General features: G+C 32.0%; 1 protein-coding gene across 2 annotated transcripts; it reads right to left on the minus strand.

Annotated features, from left to right (window-relative positions):
* Positions 1 to 7,422: 7,422 nt before the first annotated feature.
* Positions 7,423 to 17,154, minus strand: LOC149543522 (uncharacterized). 2 transcript variants are annotated; one of them, XM_089798319.1, is made up of 5 exons: positions 16,827 to 17,135; positions 16,666 to 16,750; positions 16,351 to 16,569; positions 16,126 to 16,233; positions 7,423 to 7,943 (listed from the first exon to the last, which is right to left on the minus strand). In XM_089798319.1, exons 1-5 carry the CDS (start codon positions 16,848 to 16,850, stop codon positions 7,852 to 7,854), a joined length of 528 nt encoding a protein of 175 aa, XP_089654445.1. In that variant the 5' UTR covers positions 16,851 to 17,135; the 3' UTR covers positions 7,423 to 7,851. The 2 variants fall into 2 exon arrangements, with proteins under 2 accessions (XP_089654445.1, XP_089654444.1); XM_089798318.1 differs by lacking the exon at positions 7,423 to 7,943 and having other exon boundaries at positions 15,744 to 16,233; positions 16,827 to 17,154.
* Between the last annotated feature and the right edge of the window lie 1,589 nt (positions 17,155 to 18,743).

Raw genomic sequence — 18,743 nt, forward strand, 5'->3', positions numbered from 1 at the left:
GTCAAGAAAGGTACAAATAAAATCCCTTTTGAACTGTGGTATGACTATGCACCTAATGCCAAATATTCAAAGTATTTGGAAGAAAGTGTTATAGATTGAAAGATTCAAGGAATGGAAAACTTGATGCAACTAGTGATGAAGGTATATTCTTAGGATATTCTACTAAAAGCAAGGCATACAAGTGTTTGAATACTAACATAAGAAAATTTGTGGAAAGTGCAAATGTTAGAGTTGACGAATTTACAAAAAAGAATGAAAAAAATGCAAGGAACCTGAAGATTATAGAAATCTTGTATAAATTTATGAAGGAGAACCAAGTTCTTTACTTGAACAAGAGAAAGAGGTTGCAGAGCATCAACAGACATGCACTACCAAGTTTACAATAGAGAAGCTCTACTAACCATCAACAAGCTGCTAAACATTAGGAAGAGGGGATGAAAAATCAAACAGAGGACGTTGAGTTATAGTAGGAGATCATACATAAAGAAGATGAGAAAGTTGGACCAAGCGAACTACAAAAAGGAGAAAAAAGATCTGAACATGTTTTAGCAAAATATGTGAGAAGACACCACACACCTGATCAAATCATTGGAGATAAAGGTTTAGGAGTCATGACAAGAAACAAGTTATAGAATGATACATGTCTAATATGTGAGTTTGAGCCAATAAGAGTTAAAGATGCATTGGAAAATGAAGATTGGATTAATCAAATAGATAAGAAAGAAAACATGGACATTGGTACTAAGGCCAAATGATAAGAATGTGATTGAAACCAAGTGGGTATTTAGAAACAAGTTGAATGAGAAAGGTGAAGTCACAAGGTACAAAGAAAGATTGATTTGCAAGGAATATGTACAAGAGGAATGAATTTAATACAGAGAGATATTTTCTCCAGTTGCAATTTTGGAAGGATTAAGAACATTACTTGCATATGCTGCATACAAAGGATTCAAAGTATATCAAATGGATGTCAAATCTACATTTTTGAAAGGAATCTTAGAAGAAGAAGTTTACATTGAACAACCTGAAGTATTTTTTAAAACTAAAAATAAATTTATTTCATAGAAAAAAAGGAAGTAAAATTATATTTCACAATCCATAGTAGAAGCTGAATATGTTGCAGCAGTAGTTAATTGCTCAAACACAATGTGGATCAAACAATAATTGGAAGGTATGAAGGAAGATATTATTGAACTCATGGTGATATATTGTGATAACACAAGTTCTATAAACATACATAAAGACAAAACACATTGTAATCAAGTATCATTACTTAATGAAATTAGTGCAAGACAAAGAAGTAAGACTGGAATATGTGAATAAAAAGGAGCAGATAGCTAATATATTCACTAAGGCACTATCCAAGGATTTATTTGTGTATCTAAGAGGTAGATTAGGGATCATTCCCCTATCTAAAGAAAATTAAGAAGGGATACAACAATACATTAATTGTTATGATCATAATATCTTATGAATTGATGTAGGAGATCGCACTCTAGGAGCTACCTAAATATGTGAAAAGAAGGACATAAGCATGAGTTGATAAAGTTGCAAGTAGGAACATGATGATATAGTCAAGGAAAAAAATAAATAAAGATGATAGAGGAGAGATAATTCAAAGATCAGTCATTATAGAGGATGATGTCTTTGGCATTGTTGTCAAAGAGGGAGATGTGTACCAAGTTACCATCCAATATCTAAAGATGTGTGAGGGAGATGTGTGTCTAGTTACAATTAGAATCTCAATTTGTATCATAGAGGAAGAAGTGTAAAAGAAATATAAAGAGGGAACATATCAGATATTGCATGGATGAGAATTGAAATGAAACTAAGGATATTGCATGGATAAGAATCAGAATGTAGCTAAGGATATTAATGAAGGTTTGTTAGAGAGAATAAAGGGAGTTGACAATGAAAGTCCAAAGAACACTTTTTCCATTGCATGGCAACTAAAGATTTTTCCATTAATGTCAAAGAGGGAGATGGTTGGAACCACAATTGGAAAATTTGTTATATTGTCAATGATGTCAATTCTTATCGGTAAGACATTTTCTAACAGTGTAGAGTGTCATATTATTTGATTGATGAAGAGGATTTGAAAAGAGAGATAACAAGATGAACTAGTAAAGTGATTGCGTAAAGAGGAGCAAGAATGATGGAACCATAAGGGCACTTGATTGGTTAGTATTTGACAAGATCATATGTTGTTTGATCATTTTATTAAATGATGAAGAAAGACGATTCAAAGTGTAGAAGAGATGATTGATTGAAGTCAAGAAGTTAAGTAAAACACTAGTTTGACCAAGAAACATGTTACTAGGTCAATAAAGAAGTTAAGAATTACTAAGTAGAAGATTAAGGAACTTAAGTATTAGCTGAGTGATGGCAATGACCGAGCAAGATGAAGAGAAACATAAGTAATGACCGAGCACGGTAATGGTCGAGCAAGTCAATGTAAGCTGAGTGATATAGATCAATAGTGACCAAACTACCTAGTGGTGACCGAGCATAGTAATGGTCGATTAAGCCAGTGTAAGCCGAATGATACAGATCAATAGTGACCAAACTACCCAGTGATGACCGAGTGTTAGAAAATTAACAATTTGAGAAACAATGAAGATTTGAGGCTAGCATAGTTGAAATATGGAATAGTCCAAATAGATTAAAGATAAGGATTGACGAGTTGACATATTTACTGTATGAGTTAGGTTTGTTACACCATCAAAGATGAAGATTCAACAAGAAGTTTCCAAAAGTTTCAAGGAAAGAAGAAGAAAGAAAAGTGAATGAACAAATTCAATGAACCTAATCAAAGCCTAAGATCTACAATTATATTTAAGAAAAAAATTATTAAACCAGAGATAGAGAATGTGATGAAGACCAGTCAATGAATAGGAATGTGCCAAATAGAGATATGAAAATGCAAAGTTAGGTGTGATTTATCAGATCAACCTAGTTGTTACTTTCTAACCATTATGGTAGTAAAAAAATTTTAAACAAGGTTGACCTAACAGTCATGTTGTAAACCCTTTAATCAAGGTAACATTCTGATAGGATGTTTTTGAAGACCTCTAATAAGGTCAGTCTTAATAGGGTGATTAAATCCTTTAACATGGTCATACCTAACAATGTGTTTTGTAACCTTTGATAGGGTTGACTCTTAATTGAGCTCACTTTAGAAGAGTGAAAAAATGGTAGCATGTTACCTGGTGGTTTTTCCCAAATTGAGTTTCCACATTAAATCCCGGTGTCATACTTGTGTGAATGTTGTTTTCATGTTTCATGCTATTTACTGTTATATGTTTATGCAATTTGGCTAACACTAAACATAAAGTTAGGAGTTGATATGAATAAGTTGGATTACTAATGATTTTCTATATTGACCAAGTGGATTTATGAGTGTGATTAAGCTGTTAAAAGTTGAATTGGTACATCTTAACCTAAGGATAATTGATTCACACCCCGCCCCCCTCTCAATTATTCTAATAATTCTAACATGTTTTATTAATATTTAAATAATTTTTGTAGTTGTGCCTAATAGCTATGGAGGTTTTAATGGCAAAAATTACTACTCAATTTACCCTTTGGTTAATTAAAGCTTAAACATAATATTTGGAAACTAGGGAACGATTTGAAAACCTAAAACATCAACTTAATCATTTAGTTATTGAACTTTGAAAATAGGAAATTGGAACCTAAACATGATTCTCTTAAACATCTAACTTGAACTATCAATCTAAACAACATAAATACACAACTTGATTATCAATTGTAGTTGTAACTCAATTAAGTTATGCGTTCACATAACCTAGTTTAACCTTTTGAAAAAAAAACAAATTGTTGGTGTGTTTTGTTTGAATTAAGTTATGTGTTTTGTTAACCTAGTTAAACAATAAATTTTGGGCACGTTAAAGCTACCTTCTTTAAACCCTAGGTAAAATAGAGTGCAAGATTCACTCTTAGTTATGGATAAAATTTCCTCATGAGTATTTTGGTTTACAATTTCATTTATATTTTCATCATAATTTTGAATGCATAGCATAACAATTTTTGGGCAAGGGAATACTTGAGGTACCATCAAGCGTGCTAATTTACTAACTCACATAGCAAGTTTATTTGTATACGCATCAATACTTTTGTTAGATTTGAAATGTTTTATCCCATTTTGTGGATCTTCCCAATTATTACACAATAAAAATCTAATTCTCATGATTCCCCTATCTTCATGGATAACAGGATAAAAAATATCATGATATTTATTGGTGAAACCTAAAATTTTTACTAGTTCACTGAGGTCTATTATGTCCTTTTGGCTTGCACTCGTACTGGAGGATTTTGACTTTGTTTTGACCATGAGTGCTATTGGTATTTAACCTTCATGAGTCGTAACTAAAATTTGACAATCAACAGTTATAATTCAAACTTGAAGTGCTAATTTACAAATTGTAGACCTAAGACTCCTACTGCAAAACATAAAATTAAAAAATAAAATACCTAGAATCGAGATTTAATTATTGGAATTTGAATTTGAGTTGCAACTGCTCTAGCATAGAGAATGTGTACTCTCTTGTGATCCTCAAGTTTCAGAACAAAATTTAGTCATAGTCTACACAGGCATATAAGCCTTTTCCTGAAGACAAATTTGAAAACCCTATAGTCTTGACTCTTAGACTCTTGAAATATTCATAGTCTGAAAAGATTAAAAGCAAAATTTTAAAACCTAAGTAATTAATAATTATTAATGGTTTAAATTACTATACAATGCACATATAATAGGTAAAGTTAAAACTACTAACATTAATACTAGTAATAATAATGTACATTGGTAGAATTCTTAAATAAATTAAATAATAATAAACAAACTTGTAAATCAATAGCCTGAGATGAATTTCGGGTCAATTTGGGGAATGCTATCTCTTTTTCTTAGATTCATTTGGATTTGTGACACGTGTCATCTCACTATTTGATATAGTGAGATGACACATATCATGAATCCAGATGAATCTAGGAAAAAGTGACAACATTCCCTAAATCAACCTGAAATTCATCCCAGGTCGTTGATCTTTCTTTTAATCAATGGTCAAACATAAGAAATAGTCCTAAAGGCTAATTCATGAGTGAAAAGTAATACAATATGATTAAATTTGTCATCTTTGATCATAGTGAGTGGATTTGGGACATGTGTCCTGATTTCAGGAATAATTATACTATATATTATAATGTTTAGAATTAGGCCGAAAATAGAGTCGAGGCCATTGATCTATCTTAGATTGACAATCCAGATCAATTCCTTGCACCATAACAATGATAACATGCAAAGTGACAATGACCAAGTTGGGAACAAAAATGAAAACAATATTAATTGACACTTAATGGATTGGTAGACTACAAGTACACTATAAAGTGTACACTTGGCATATGGGCCATGACCCACCCGTGACTCTATAAATTTGCAACAAATTATTGAAAGTGTAATTCATATTAAAAAAATAAATTAAATTGTCAATTTGTTAATAAATTGAAACGATTAAAAAAGTTCCCTTTTATTATTTAACAATGAACATGATTACGCTGCAAGCTTGCAATAGCATGCATCTGTCATCAATTATTGAAGTTTACTAGAGGCCGTATAAATTTTCATTCAAACAATTAATTTTGAATCTTTGGTAATTTTATTTTTAATATAATCTTTGACTTTAAGAGATCTTTGAAAAAAAGTTAAAACTATTTACTACTTTTAGTTTTAAAAATTGTTTTAAACTATGAATCAATTATGAAACCCTAAAGGGAAAGTTAAAACCATTTTTTGTTTTTAACAGTTAAATTTTTATAACATGCTAACAATTTAACATGGCATTTGAAAAAAATATTACTCAATAACAATAATAGTTGAAGCAATTTAAATTTTAAAAAAATTAAACAACAATTCACACGTTGACAGGAACAACGAATTGAGAAGCCAAAAAGTAACATTTTCATCAATTAATTAGATATTGTTTACATATTGATAACATAAATATTCAAAATAGTTGATTTTAATATTTACAGCCAAGGGTAGGGCCCAATTCGAGACTCGAGTAGTAATAGTTTTTAGCAAAAAAATATGTTTAATTTTTTTTTTCCCCCTAGGGCATGGGTTAGTTCAACAGGGTCCAGGGAATAGGAAACAGGGAACAGGGGACATTGCGGAAAGTTGGGAGTCCTCAATGGAGATTTAAAGCCTTCAATCAGAAAGGGCTTCAAGTCCCTCTGCAAAAAATCTTTAAGAGATGATTATATTACTGAACTCGTCTAGCCATGTGTAGTTAGTGTCGTTGATGTTGTCCAACATCAACCACTTTCGCAAAAAATCCCTACCAAGATGCACCCACTTCTAATTTTCTATTGGGATAACCACCAACATTCCCTTTCAAGATTTCTGACATGGATTAATTGCCTTGTTTTTCCTATTAGTGGTTGTATCAAGCATTGACATGTTGATCTTTTGGTGCAATAGTAACTCTAGCTTGTAACAAGTGTTATGAGAGATTGGTTACAAGTTCAAATCTCCTTGAGTAACATTTAAGGGGGGAACTGTTGGACTAACTGTCAACATTCCCCTTTTAGATTTGTGCCATAGATTAACCAAATCCTATGTCCTATAAGTCTAGTGGTTGTACCAGGTATTGGTAAGTCAATCTTTTGGTGCAATGACAACCCTAGCTTGTAACATTTTTCTTCTTTTGATTGGGAGGGGAGCATTGGTAGGTTCTACTTGACCACTAATATCTTCATGAATAAACCTCCTAAGGGAGGATCTCACTCTTCTTCTCATATTCATACAGATAAATAAAACTAGTTTGAAATATCTTTTACAAGAACAAAGAACATGCTAAGAAGAAATTTCTAAGAATATTTCTAAAAATCGGAGAATGACTAAAATAGCTTCTTAGTTTGACGACATCCGCAACAATGGTGTCAAAAATGATGACCTAATTAATTAGAGTAATAATTAGGATGTTTTCTCTCATACCTATAGATTAGATATCCTTTAAGTAGTCATTAGGTTGACTATAGGTTCATTTATCTACCAAAACCAAGGGATGTAGTCTTAAAATGTTATAACATAGTATATGCACTATGATGCCATTGTTTCCATCATTATTTTACTTGAAGAAGAACTTATTGAAATAAAGTACTAAAAAGTAATTCTATGTTGTCTGAAACTAAAAGCTTAATTAATCCAAATTACTTAAACAAAATCCAATTTTCAAGTAGGGATCTACTCTTCCTACCTTGACTACAAGAATAGTCATAGGTTTTGTTACCTAGTGACTACTGGACACTATAGGAATGAATAAATTCTATAAAAAACAAGAAATGTAAATATTCACTCACCAAGTGGGCCCCCTTGGGTGAGAAATCTAGAATTGACCATAAAAGTTATTGAAACTTAAACATATCCTTTGTATTCATAATTGAAAATCTGATCATACATAATAAATTGAAAACTACAATCTTACTATTGGAAAGCACATTACAATTGACTTCTATATTATTTCCACTCTATCCTAAAACTAATAGAAGTATGAACAACTTATTTATAACCTAACAACCTTAACTAACTCCTACACAACTAGGCATCCCCCAACCAGATGATGAGTTGTAGTAGTTAGTTCATTACAACCACATTTAGAGAAATTCTCTCAACCAAAAAGAACTAGTCTTTACATTAAGTGCAAGGGAGAAAATATAGGTCGGTCCCCAATAAGATTTTATTCAAACTAGAATACTTTCGTGTTGAATTATTTACAATAAACAATGAGTATACTACCTATTTATGATACTTGGTCCTCCACTCTCTTGATGGTCTTAGAACAAGTCAATAAATATTGTGGTTTTGGTTGCCTTTGAACTAGATTGTTGCCTATTTTCTTTCATGTCCTTGCATGATTGACTTGGTCCTGCAATCGAGAGAGTAGAACAAGCATACACCTCAGTGATTGAACATAATATTCATCAATTCATCTTAATAAAAATATCTATGTATTCAACCCATTTGTGTAGGAAAAGAACCTATGTGGTTGTAGGAACCCATTTACACTTCAATCATTCATAGACCTATTATGAGTTTTATCATGAGTTTTATCTATAATGAGTAAAGTTTTTCCTAATCATGCCACAACAAAAGCATATACTTAAGTACTTTAGACCTATTAATATTCTTACAAGAGTCCTTGTGATACCATGGTAAAAAATCAAGTCCTAGACTAACAATATCATAAAACCACATAACATTAGGTCATAAAATGGTCTCATCAATGATTATAGTCTTGATAGAACTATATCGAGAAACTGGAGCAAATGTTTCCTCGTAGTCAATTTCCTCCTTTTGAGAAAATCCTCTAGCAACAAATCTTCTTTATATTTTTAAGTACCGCCATCTACAACGTGTTTGATTTTGAAGACTAACATAGAGGAAACCATTGATTTATTCTTTGGTTCGGGTGCATTGTCCCAAACATCATACTTAATAATAGATTGATATTCTTTTGTCATGGAATCTTTCCAAACATTGAATTTGAAAGCTTCCCCAACATTAGATGAATCTAATTTTATTATTTCACTCACTAAGGCAACATAGCTTGAATATCTATGAGCTCTTTTTCTTTCCCTGAAGGTTCCTTTAAGTATTACAAAAATTTTACCCTCTTGAATCACCTTCCTTTCCCATAGAGGTCTCTTCCAGTTCACAATAATGTATCTAGGCCCATTAACATGATCCATAGGAAAATTTGGATTAACATCTTCCATAATTTCATGGATCTCCCTCTGAATCTCAAAAGCATGCCATTCTTCTATATTTTTAAGAGACTCTTGATTTTCAATGTCCATCTCATGAATGTCTTTGGATATTTTAAATGCAATATCTTCTTCAAAGATTACATCCTTTTTTAGATCAATTAATTTTTGTCCAGGAATAACTCCTCTAAGCTTTAGATGTTTCACTGTAGCTTAGAAATATTCCCTTTTTTACTAAGGGTTCTAGTTTATTTTTCTTTTCTTTAGGTATGTGAATGTAAACAAGATAACCAAAGATTTCCAAGTGGCTTATATTAGGTTTTATCCCAGTAAATGATTCTTTGAGAGTTTTTTAAGCCAAAAGGGAGTGAGGACAACTAGTTTAGGCATAAATGTTGGAGGCTTATCCCAATAGGAGGTATGAAGGTTTTGGTCATGCATCATGGCTTTGGTTGCTTCTACAATTGTCATATTTTTACTTTCTGCCAATCATTTTGTTGAGGGTTATAAGTAATACTAGATCTGAACATCACTAAATTTTTTTTGAAGTTATCAGAGATATACTCTTCTCCATCATCTAATCTCAAGGTCTTGATCTTTTCCCAAACATTTTTCCTCCTAGAGCTTTGAATTCCATAAACCTCATAAGGACTTCATCAAACTCTTTACATTTCAAAAAATATATCCAAGTATTCCTAGAATAATCATCTACAAAAATAACATAGTATAAGAATCCTCTTAAACAAGTTACTGTCTTAGGTCCACATAAATATGAGTGAATAAGTTCCAATACATGTTTAGGTCTACTTCCACTATTATGGAAGATGTCTTTAGTGTTCTTTCCCAAGACATATCCTTTGCAAGTTCATGTTCTTGTTTAAGCTTAGGTAATCCTGTCATTGTTTTATCTATTGATGGTAAAGCACACAAATGGATTTTCCCTAATATTCTATGTCAAATATCACTTGTATTTGAAGATTTATGAATTAAGGGTTTAGAAGGATAAGTTCAAAGTTTATATAAACATCCATCTTGAAATCCTACGGTGCGAGCTTTCTTGATATTTGAAATCATAGGCCATGCTAGAAATTTACCATCTATGAAGGTAATTTGGTATCCTTTGTATTCAAGGGCTGATATGGAGACCAAGTTTTTCTTGATTCTTGGTACAAATAATACACCTATTAATTGAAGAGAAATGCCTAATTCAAGTGTATAGTACAAGTTTTGGTTCCATTCACAAGGTAATTAGAATAATCTCTAATGGTGACTTCCTCATCTGAACTTTCCACCAAGTATAGAAGTCTTTCTAAGTTCTTTTTAGAGCTTCCCTTACTAACTTCAACAAAGGAGGCTTGAGGTATGTTTGGACACTTAATTACATAGTGACATAATTTATCACATCTAAAGCATTGTACTTTAGACACATCCCTCCTTTTCTTGAATGATCTTTTTTATTTGTCTTTCTTCTTTTCGAGGATTCCTCTTTTACCCTTCTTGTGAGAATGATAATATAGAACTTGAATATCTTCCTTTGTGGAGTTTTGACCAATCCCTCTTGTGACTAGTCTCGACTCTTCTTGAATGCAATCAATTTTTAGACGATCAAACTTAAAAAGTTTAGATTGAGCACTCATCACCTTGATGAAAGCTTCCCAAGATGTTGGAAGTTCGTCTAGAGCCAACATGGTTAACTCCTTCCTATCAATAGTGTGACCAATGGTGGATAATTGATCTCTTAAATTTTTTATCCTCATGAAGTAGGATGTGATGGATTCTCCTTTGTTTATTTTCATGTGGTGGGGTTGTTTTAGTGTCAAAGCCCTACTTGTGTTATTTATTTCATACATGCTCTTGAATGTTGTGAACATTTGATAGGTTGTATCTAATTTGGATATTATTGGAATTGTGTAGTCTTTCGCAACATCCACCAACATCTTCATGGCTTTGTTATTATTTTTTGCCCACTAAAGTTTCTCACTATCTTCATTAGGAATAGGTACTTCCTTTTTCACAAGTCATTTGATTCATGATCTCTTAGGGCCAACTTGATCATAAATTTCAATGATACAAAACTTGCAACCCCTTCAAGTTGGTCCCCAAATCTAACACCATTCATCATTTTGAAGAATATAGGGAGATATCAAATTTAATTTTGATATAATGATTGTGCTTATCAATCTGATCAAATCTTCCTTAGACCAGTTTTGATACCATGTTAAGTTTTGATCATATTCATATCAAAGATAATTTTAATTTTAAATATTTATAATGATTAAGAAGAGTTATAATAATTTGATTTATATCCAAGTTTCTATAGTTTGATAATCTGAAGGTTTGTCACCACTTTGTTCTAAAAGAAGTATCTCTATACAATGAATATCGATCTTCAACTAATATATATTACTGATATACATATATATTGATATGCAAGTAATATATATTATCCATGTGTGTGTATAAACACACACACACATCTACACATATACATACATACATATATGTGTAGATACATGTATATATACATACACATATATACATATATATATATATATATATATATATATATATATACATATATATATATATACATATATATATATATATACATATATATATATATATATATATATATATATATATATATATATATATATATATATGTATGTACGTGCATATGCATACTAACTATTATTAAACTAAATTATGCATTATTGACTTGTATGTGTTACGTGTTTGGCTTGCCAAAGATATGGATGCGAATGAGGTTATGTAGTCTTGTGTAGAGGTACAACTCTACGTGAGGCCGAATGGTCTCACTTAGGGTCATACATCTATGTGAGGCCACCCTTTCATAACAATGTAATCATAATAATAAAATAATAACAATGCAAAATGATATCATTGTTATCGTTAATGATAACAATGTTATCATTACAAAGATAATGGTATCATTAATGTCTTCAACTTGTTGTGCATTATATTATTGATACTTATTTGGAACAATATAATTATTAAATACATTCATTAATAAAAATATGAATATTCAATAACATAAATATTATTAAATATTCATATATTTAGTAATGTTTATTATTACCAAATAATTAATAGTGATAATTTTATATTATGAGTGAAGCGTGGCCATAATATATTATTATTAATAATTAGATCTTTTATATATGATGGATAGAGATCAAGTGTTCAAGGCTGATAAACACTTATACATTCAATATCATATCAATTAAAGTAATCCGACCAAATCTACATATCTTTAACACCCAACTCTAGAGTAATGTTTTGGACAAAGAATTAATACTAAGGTCAAGCAAGTCCAGGCCCGTCAAATCTCCCAATTTGGGTGTCATTTTTTTTGTCAACCAAGTCTAGATAAGTTTAAAGCAATGATGATATATGTGTGTAGGTAGCATCAAATGGTAGTCCTGGTACATGGAGAGGATTTGGTTTGCATCCAATTGAGGCTCTCAACCATGAGATGTAATACCTTCCCGCAACAAGGTTTGATCCCAAAAATATGTGCCCTATTCAAGTTGGTATAGGAAATTTTATTTTAGGTTAAAATCTTAGGGTTTTTATTTGTTGCATTGTCGGTTTGAATCTCAAGGGGGGTCGAGCCTACTAATTGTTAACTTTATTTTGGTTCAATCTAGATGGTGCAAATTGTCAATCTCTTGTAGGTATATTTACATGATCACAACATACTAGGACACAACTCCATCGCCTGTGAATGATATTTATGATATAGAGTGTTTGCATGGGGTAATGCACCCGATTATGCTTGCTACAACTATTATTCATTCAAGGTTAGGGTTTTGGTAATCATGAAGCATAATTGGCATAAGTGGTTGCAATTAATATTGATCTTTTCATTTTTCTAATTGTTATTTTTCTTTACATTGGAGTTCTTTTTATTTTTTCAATTTGATTCGAAACATTGCCTAATACTTTTATGGAATTATGGAATTTACATGAAGATTATATTCTCCACGATGTTATACATTGTGCAATTACAATTTCCATTTTTTGAAATCAAATTTCATTCCTTTATTCATGTTACTAGTTTCATATATGGAAAAACCATGAAGTTTTACCAATGGTCCGTGAATACTACGAACCCCCATTATTAAAGAAATTTTTTACATGCTCTACTCTCTTATTGCGCTTGATTGTCATCCTTTGACCTAAAAATATTATTCATATCTATGCTTTGAGACATTTAGAGTTTCAATAACATTAAAGCCATTGTTTTGAGGTTTTTTTTGACTAAATACTCCAAAATTCCTTCAATATAATTCTCGAGTGACCAAAACAACATAAGTTCCTCAATCATATTTTGTGTATTTGATTTCAATAATTATGAGTATTAGTTGCATGTTTCCTTGTTAAATGTAATTATACATAGTTGCATTATTTGTGGTTATTTGAGATGATATCTTGACCTCATTTACAAATATAATATAGAGAAAGAAACCATTTTATCTCAATAGAGTAGTTAATGTTTAGAAATAGTATTTCATAATTACAAAACCCTAGATAATCTTGGCAATTTGAATATTAAATAGCTTACTCACGCTCCTCAAACCCTACGTGGAAAACTCTTGGGCTCATGTTCATCTTAATCTTGCTTCTGCTTTTTTAGCATTAGGTGGGACTCCAACTATAACACAACTCTAGTTTATATTGAAATTAAAAGTTAAAAATTGAATTCACAGAGTTGATTTGAGGTTATGGGTAGTTTCTCATAATCTCGATCTTCTCTTGGTTTAAAGAAATGGGATGACTTATGAGTCAAAGCTCTCACCCTAAAAATTCTGTCAAAATGAGAATTTTCCATAAATAATATTTATGTGGCAGCTGAATATCACTACATCCGAGGCTATCAGCTAAAACACAAACAACTTCCTCACACATAGTAATAAACAAAATTACAATTGCAAATGAGAAGATAGATACTAGACACTATGTACATGCAAATGAGAAGATATGAATAAAGGAATAATAGTGGAGACAGAGCAACACTTTGTCATGGAATGCCTGGCTTACAACGACATCAGATCTGATTATACAAAAATTCTGCAGAACAAGGACTTCAACTGTTTATTTGAGGAAGATCAAGTGAAGAGAACAGCGGATTTGATTATCAAAATTCAGAGAAGAAGAGACAAGTTAACCAAAACTTTGCAACTGACTAGTTTGGCTCCTGACTCGGGAGGGTGATTGCATGGGTCCCATAGACTACTTTAGTCTCGTGGACGTCATTAAAATCTATCATATCATATCATATCATGCCTTCATATAAAGTGATTTCACATAAGAAGAGGTATTACAGTTCACACATTTCCGAGAAATTGCCCATAGGATTCTGCTGTTTCCCTTTCCAATAAGAAAATATTATATAAAAAATTAGCATCTCCTTTCAGAGAGCAAGAGTAAATTAATGTGAAAAGTCTAATCTAGAGATGAGGAAGGGGCACTTCCTGTAAGTCGGTATTGATTTATAAAAACTTTCTAAAGGCGGCATTGATTTATAAAAATAAATAATATATACATTGTGTGCTTAGTTCCATTTTAAAGTAACAATACAAAGCAGAGAGTTTTCAACAAGATCTGATGTACAAGCATTAAGCATCAATCGAAGTAATCAATAATATTTTGATGATAGTATGGAAAAATCTACTTTGATAGAACGTAAGCTAATACGCTGCAAGAAGCGTGAATAAATTTATCCGTAACGGGCACCATAAAATTACTGTACTCAAGAATATGATTTCAGTAACAAAATATTACTATCTAAAATGATTTTTAGACCGCAAGGGAAATGACACAATTGCATTTGACTCAAGATCAACAGTAAACATCGAGCGTTCTGTATCCAGTGAAGATTTTCATGAAGTGTCTTGCACGAAATACATTCAGAGTTCTGATTCCAGTGTTTTATTGGAGTATTTTTCTAATTATTGACCTATCCGGAACAACATTATAAATATGTTCCTCCTTTGAATGCCACATCTCTCTTTAAGTCTGTAATCAATTCAAATTTGGAAAGAACGACATGGTGATATAACACTGAACGTTTCACACAGGAGTTTAAAAAATTAATAATTACAATTTTATGTCACAAATTTTTCAAAACACCTGGGTAATTTTTTTTTTGGCGCCAAGTACACAGTTGTTTTCAAAAAACGTTATACAATTTCCATGGACTGAAAATCGTATGTTCATCGATTACAATCTTGTTTTTGAGTAATTGTTCATTGTGCAGTTGAATATGGGGTCTCTCTAATCAACCCCTACTCGATTACAATCTTATATAAAGGACCAGTTGAACTTCCTAGTTAAAAAGCCTTCCATAAACTAATTTGAATGTAACTCGCAACAAAAAATTCTTTCTGTTTTCTAATGTGAAATTCTGAGCAAGCAATGGTTACATTCATTAATGCCCTCCCCCAGTCAAGTTTATTAAAAACAAGAGACTATCCACAAAAGTTCATTGCAGAACTCTGGATAGACAAAACGTTTATCCCTAGACTCCAACCAAACGCTGCGAAAGCTTTTGTTGAGGGTTAAATGATAGCACAGACACACATATCTTTGAAGCAGAGGCCATTGACTATTTGAAGAGATGAACAGAAATCAGAGGTTTCAATTAAAAATAGATCTCTAGACACACATCTTTGATGCAGGGGCCACTGATTACTTGAAGTAATGGACAATAATCAGAGATTCCAATTAAAAACACATCTCTAGAGTCTAGACACAAAACTTTGAAGCAGGGGCCATTGAGTACTTGAAAGAATTGACAGCAATCAGGGATTTCAACTAACAATAAATCTCTAGCCTAATAGATTGGCTTCAGAGAAACAGAGGAAGGTTTTGAGAAACAGAGCAAAATTTGAGAAGCGTCAGCTAAATCAATTGTTTTTAATTTGAAAAATAACATGTAGTCAGAAAAGGACTTCGTTGTATTTGCGGATTAACATTGCAATACAAACCATAAAGAAATTCAGATCTGAATTTCCAAGAATCCGAAACTACAAGTTCAACATTAATTTGAAACAATGATATTGTTCGAAGCAAGGATGACGTAGAAATCGTAATTTCCTTTCAACGAAATCCTACCCTGGAAAGATAAATTTGCATTGGGCCAAAACAGGAATACTTATTCCAGAGTCGTCAATTTGTTTTTCTTATGTCCCAAAAACGTAGCGGGGAAGTCTCTTTATAACGACACTGAAATTTGCCTCTTCAGCGCCTCAGAAATGAGCAGCAGTACAATGGCTTGTACAAATATGATCACAAAAACTGCAGACCAAATAGACTTACCTGGAGAAGCTATCTCCTCCACTCTGGCATCAAAGGTCCCCAGATCAATGTCATCCAATATTGTATCTGAAATTTCATCATCCACCTCAAAATCCAGTATCCCAGGCTCTGCACATAATTTTCACTTGCCATTATACACTCAGATGCATCAAAATATTTAGTTCAATAAATTTTCCGAAAGAAAATAAACCCACGGTAGCCATACAAATGACAAGCATTTAAAACCTATAAGACAGTGTAACTTAGCAGTCGTCGGTCTGCATATGGGATAAACTGTGTATCGCCCTGGTTTTAGACCGGTGAATAAAATTTGGGGCCGAATCCGATACGCGGTGTGAAATAAATCTTTCTTTGTGTCATTGAGATATACATTGCATATATTTCCACAGAAGGATGTATCGCCCTGGATAGAAATTGTTCTCACGGCTCCCAGCCACACAAACCCTGATTTTTCATCCCGGGAAATTTTAGAGATCTCTGTAAATAAAATATGGAAAAATTCATGAATGCAAAGAGATTTAAGTCTGCGGAAAATTATGCCTGCATCTGCATCGTTTGCTTGTTGAAATGGGGGATCGTCGACTTGAAATTCATCGCCTCGTGCCAAGATGGCGGTCACAAGAAGCTGCAATTGACATTTTAAAATTGGATTACTACTTATTCTGTCCGTCAAAACAATCATTTACAAGTATTATAATTACCAGATGTGTGAGGAACGCCTTCATTGACCTGTACAAGTTTGAGTCTACCGAATCTTGTTTTATTTCAGATTGCCTGAAAGCTAGGGTTTAAAGATCACTGCAAAGAAGCTCAGGAATAAATTCCATCGAATCGCAAATGACAACAATATATTCTCGAGGAAAAAAGCTGGAGGAAAATCTGTAATGTTTATTGAAAAGAGGCAGGCAAAATCTGATACAGTGTATTGTAGCAGAACTGAAAGCCAAGAGAAAGTGAATGGATCGATGGAAAAGATGTAGATGTTCTTTGCACATTAGTTTTGGCTTGGCTTTAGGCTAACTTCGTGCATCTACAGTTCCTAATTTTAGCTATGTTGTTATTATGTTGTTAATAATGTAATACTAAAAAAATATATTAGAGAGGTCATAAGTTCAAATTTTATTGGGGGCAAGGTAATCTTGAAGTACGTATGTTTCATTGTTCTATTTTTAGACTATTTTTAGTTTTGTTTTTGTGAAAAATTAGGAGGAATAAATTTCCACGAATAGACACTACATCTTAACATTAATTATCTTTGGTATAATTAATTATAGTTAAATTTGAAGGGGTTCAACTCCTATTATATGCATTCTCATTTAAGCAAGGGTTGAGAAACATTAGAAAAATATTAAACAAGAGCTACCTTAAAAATCTTGTTACAATTTATTTTGTTGTGGCTCTTGAATCTTTATCAAGTCCCCTCTAAATTTGAAGTTGTATATTGTTTGGTTGACCTCAGTCATTGTATGATTTTTTTTGATTTTCCAATGGTCACATTACTATAGGGGACAATAGGGTTTTGGAAATTCTAGTTGCGATTACAATTTGATGAAGAATTTGAAGAAGATAAGTGTTGTTGTGCAAAATGACTTGGAGAGGTTTTACTTGTCTTTTCCTTACGTTGTTGCTACTTTGATAGTGGTAGTTTACTTGTACCTTCTCTAGAATATCAACAACATAGTCATAATGCTTGGAACCATTGTCACTATTCTTTGGACATTATTCATTCCTCCCAGCCCTTATAATTAGGCATATGCACATTAAGTCTTCTTGTAATTACGGTTTCACTAATTCTTGTATGATTGTGAGATTTTTATGGATTGGAGTTTTAATAAATGATTGTAGGTATTAAATTTCTTAGCAATTGTGGATTTAGGTGACTCTAGGGTTTGTGAATTCTTCATGTAATTTTGGATTGTGTTTTTGCTAACTAATTTTGTGACTTCCATGGATATGAAAGAGTGTTAAATTGTGAATGGTGACCACAACGTTAAAAGGTAGTTAGCAACACCTAATTTCTTCTTTAAAACTGAGGAAGCTTTCTTAGTTTTGAAATTACCCTTAAGAAATACCTCCACTCTACTAGTCCTTCCCACTTTTCCCAATTTATTAGTGGTTGCTTTCATCTCATCAATTGTTGATGGATACGCCTACTCTATTCAACCCCAAGTTTCATCTATTCTCTCATTTACTTTGCATTTATTGACAACTAAAACTAGTAAAGAAAAGTTGGGAAGCCAACATTTCCATATGGGCATCCATGAAATGAACAAATCCTTGACCCGAGATGTCAAGTACAAGATTATTTATAACCCCTAAATTTGTGAGAGATGAAGAAGAAGAAACTCGGTTGTCAAGATCATGTTGATACTATAGTATCAATCCCTTTGTTGATTAAAGCAATGGTTGGTTTAGGGTTTCTTTCAGTAACTATGGCCAAACAAGTGACTAACCTCTAGTTCTGATTCATTTTTTTGATTCTTACAAAAGTTTATTTTTATAGTATTTTCTTGCAGATTTTATAGTGTTCTATATTTAGATTTGATGGGGCCTAACAATTCTTCACATGTTATATTTAATAGATTGATAAATCTTTTCTAAAGTAGTTGAAGTTTTCT

This window comes from Cupressus sempervirens, chromosome 8 (genome assembly GCF_028749045.1).
Source record: "Cupressus sempervirens isolate cs-2001-9-10 chromosome 8, ASM2874904v1, whole genome shotgun sequence".
Classification (NCBI taxonomy): Eukaryota; Viridiplantae; Streptophyta; class Pinopsida; order Cupressales; family Cupressaceae; genus Cupressus; species Cupressus sempervirens.

Coding starts and splice junctions, on each gene's coding strand:
- LOC149543522 (XM_089798318.1), bottom strand. CDS start 16,850: ATGAAGGCGTTCCTCACACATCTG. Junction 16,570..16,665: donor AGCAAACGATGCAGATGCAG/GCATAATTTTCC, acceptor ATGAAAAATCAG/GGTTTGTGTGGCTGGGAGCC. Junction 16,234..16,350: donor TAAGTTACACTGTCTTATAG/GTTTTAAATGCT, acceptor AATTATGTGCAG/AGCCTGGGATACTGGATTTT.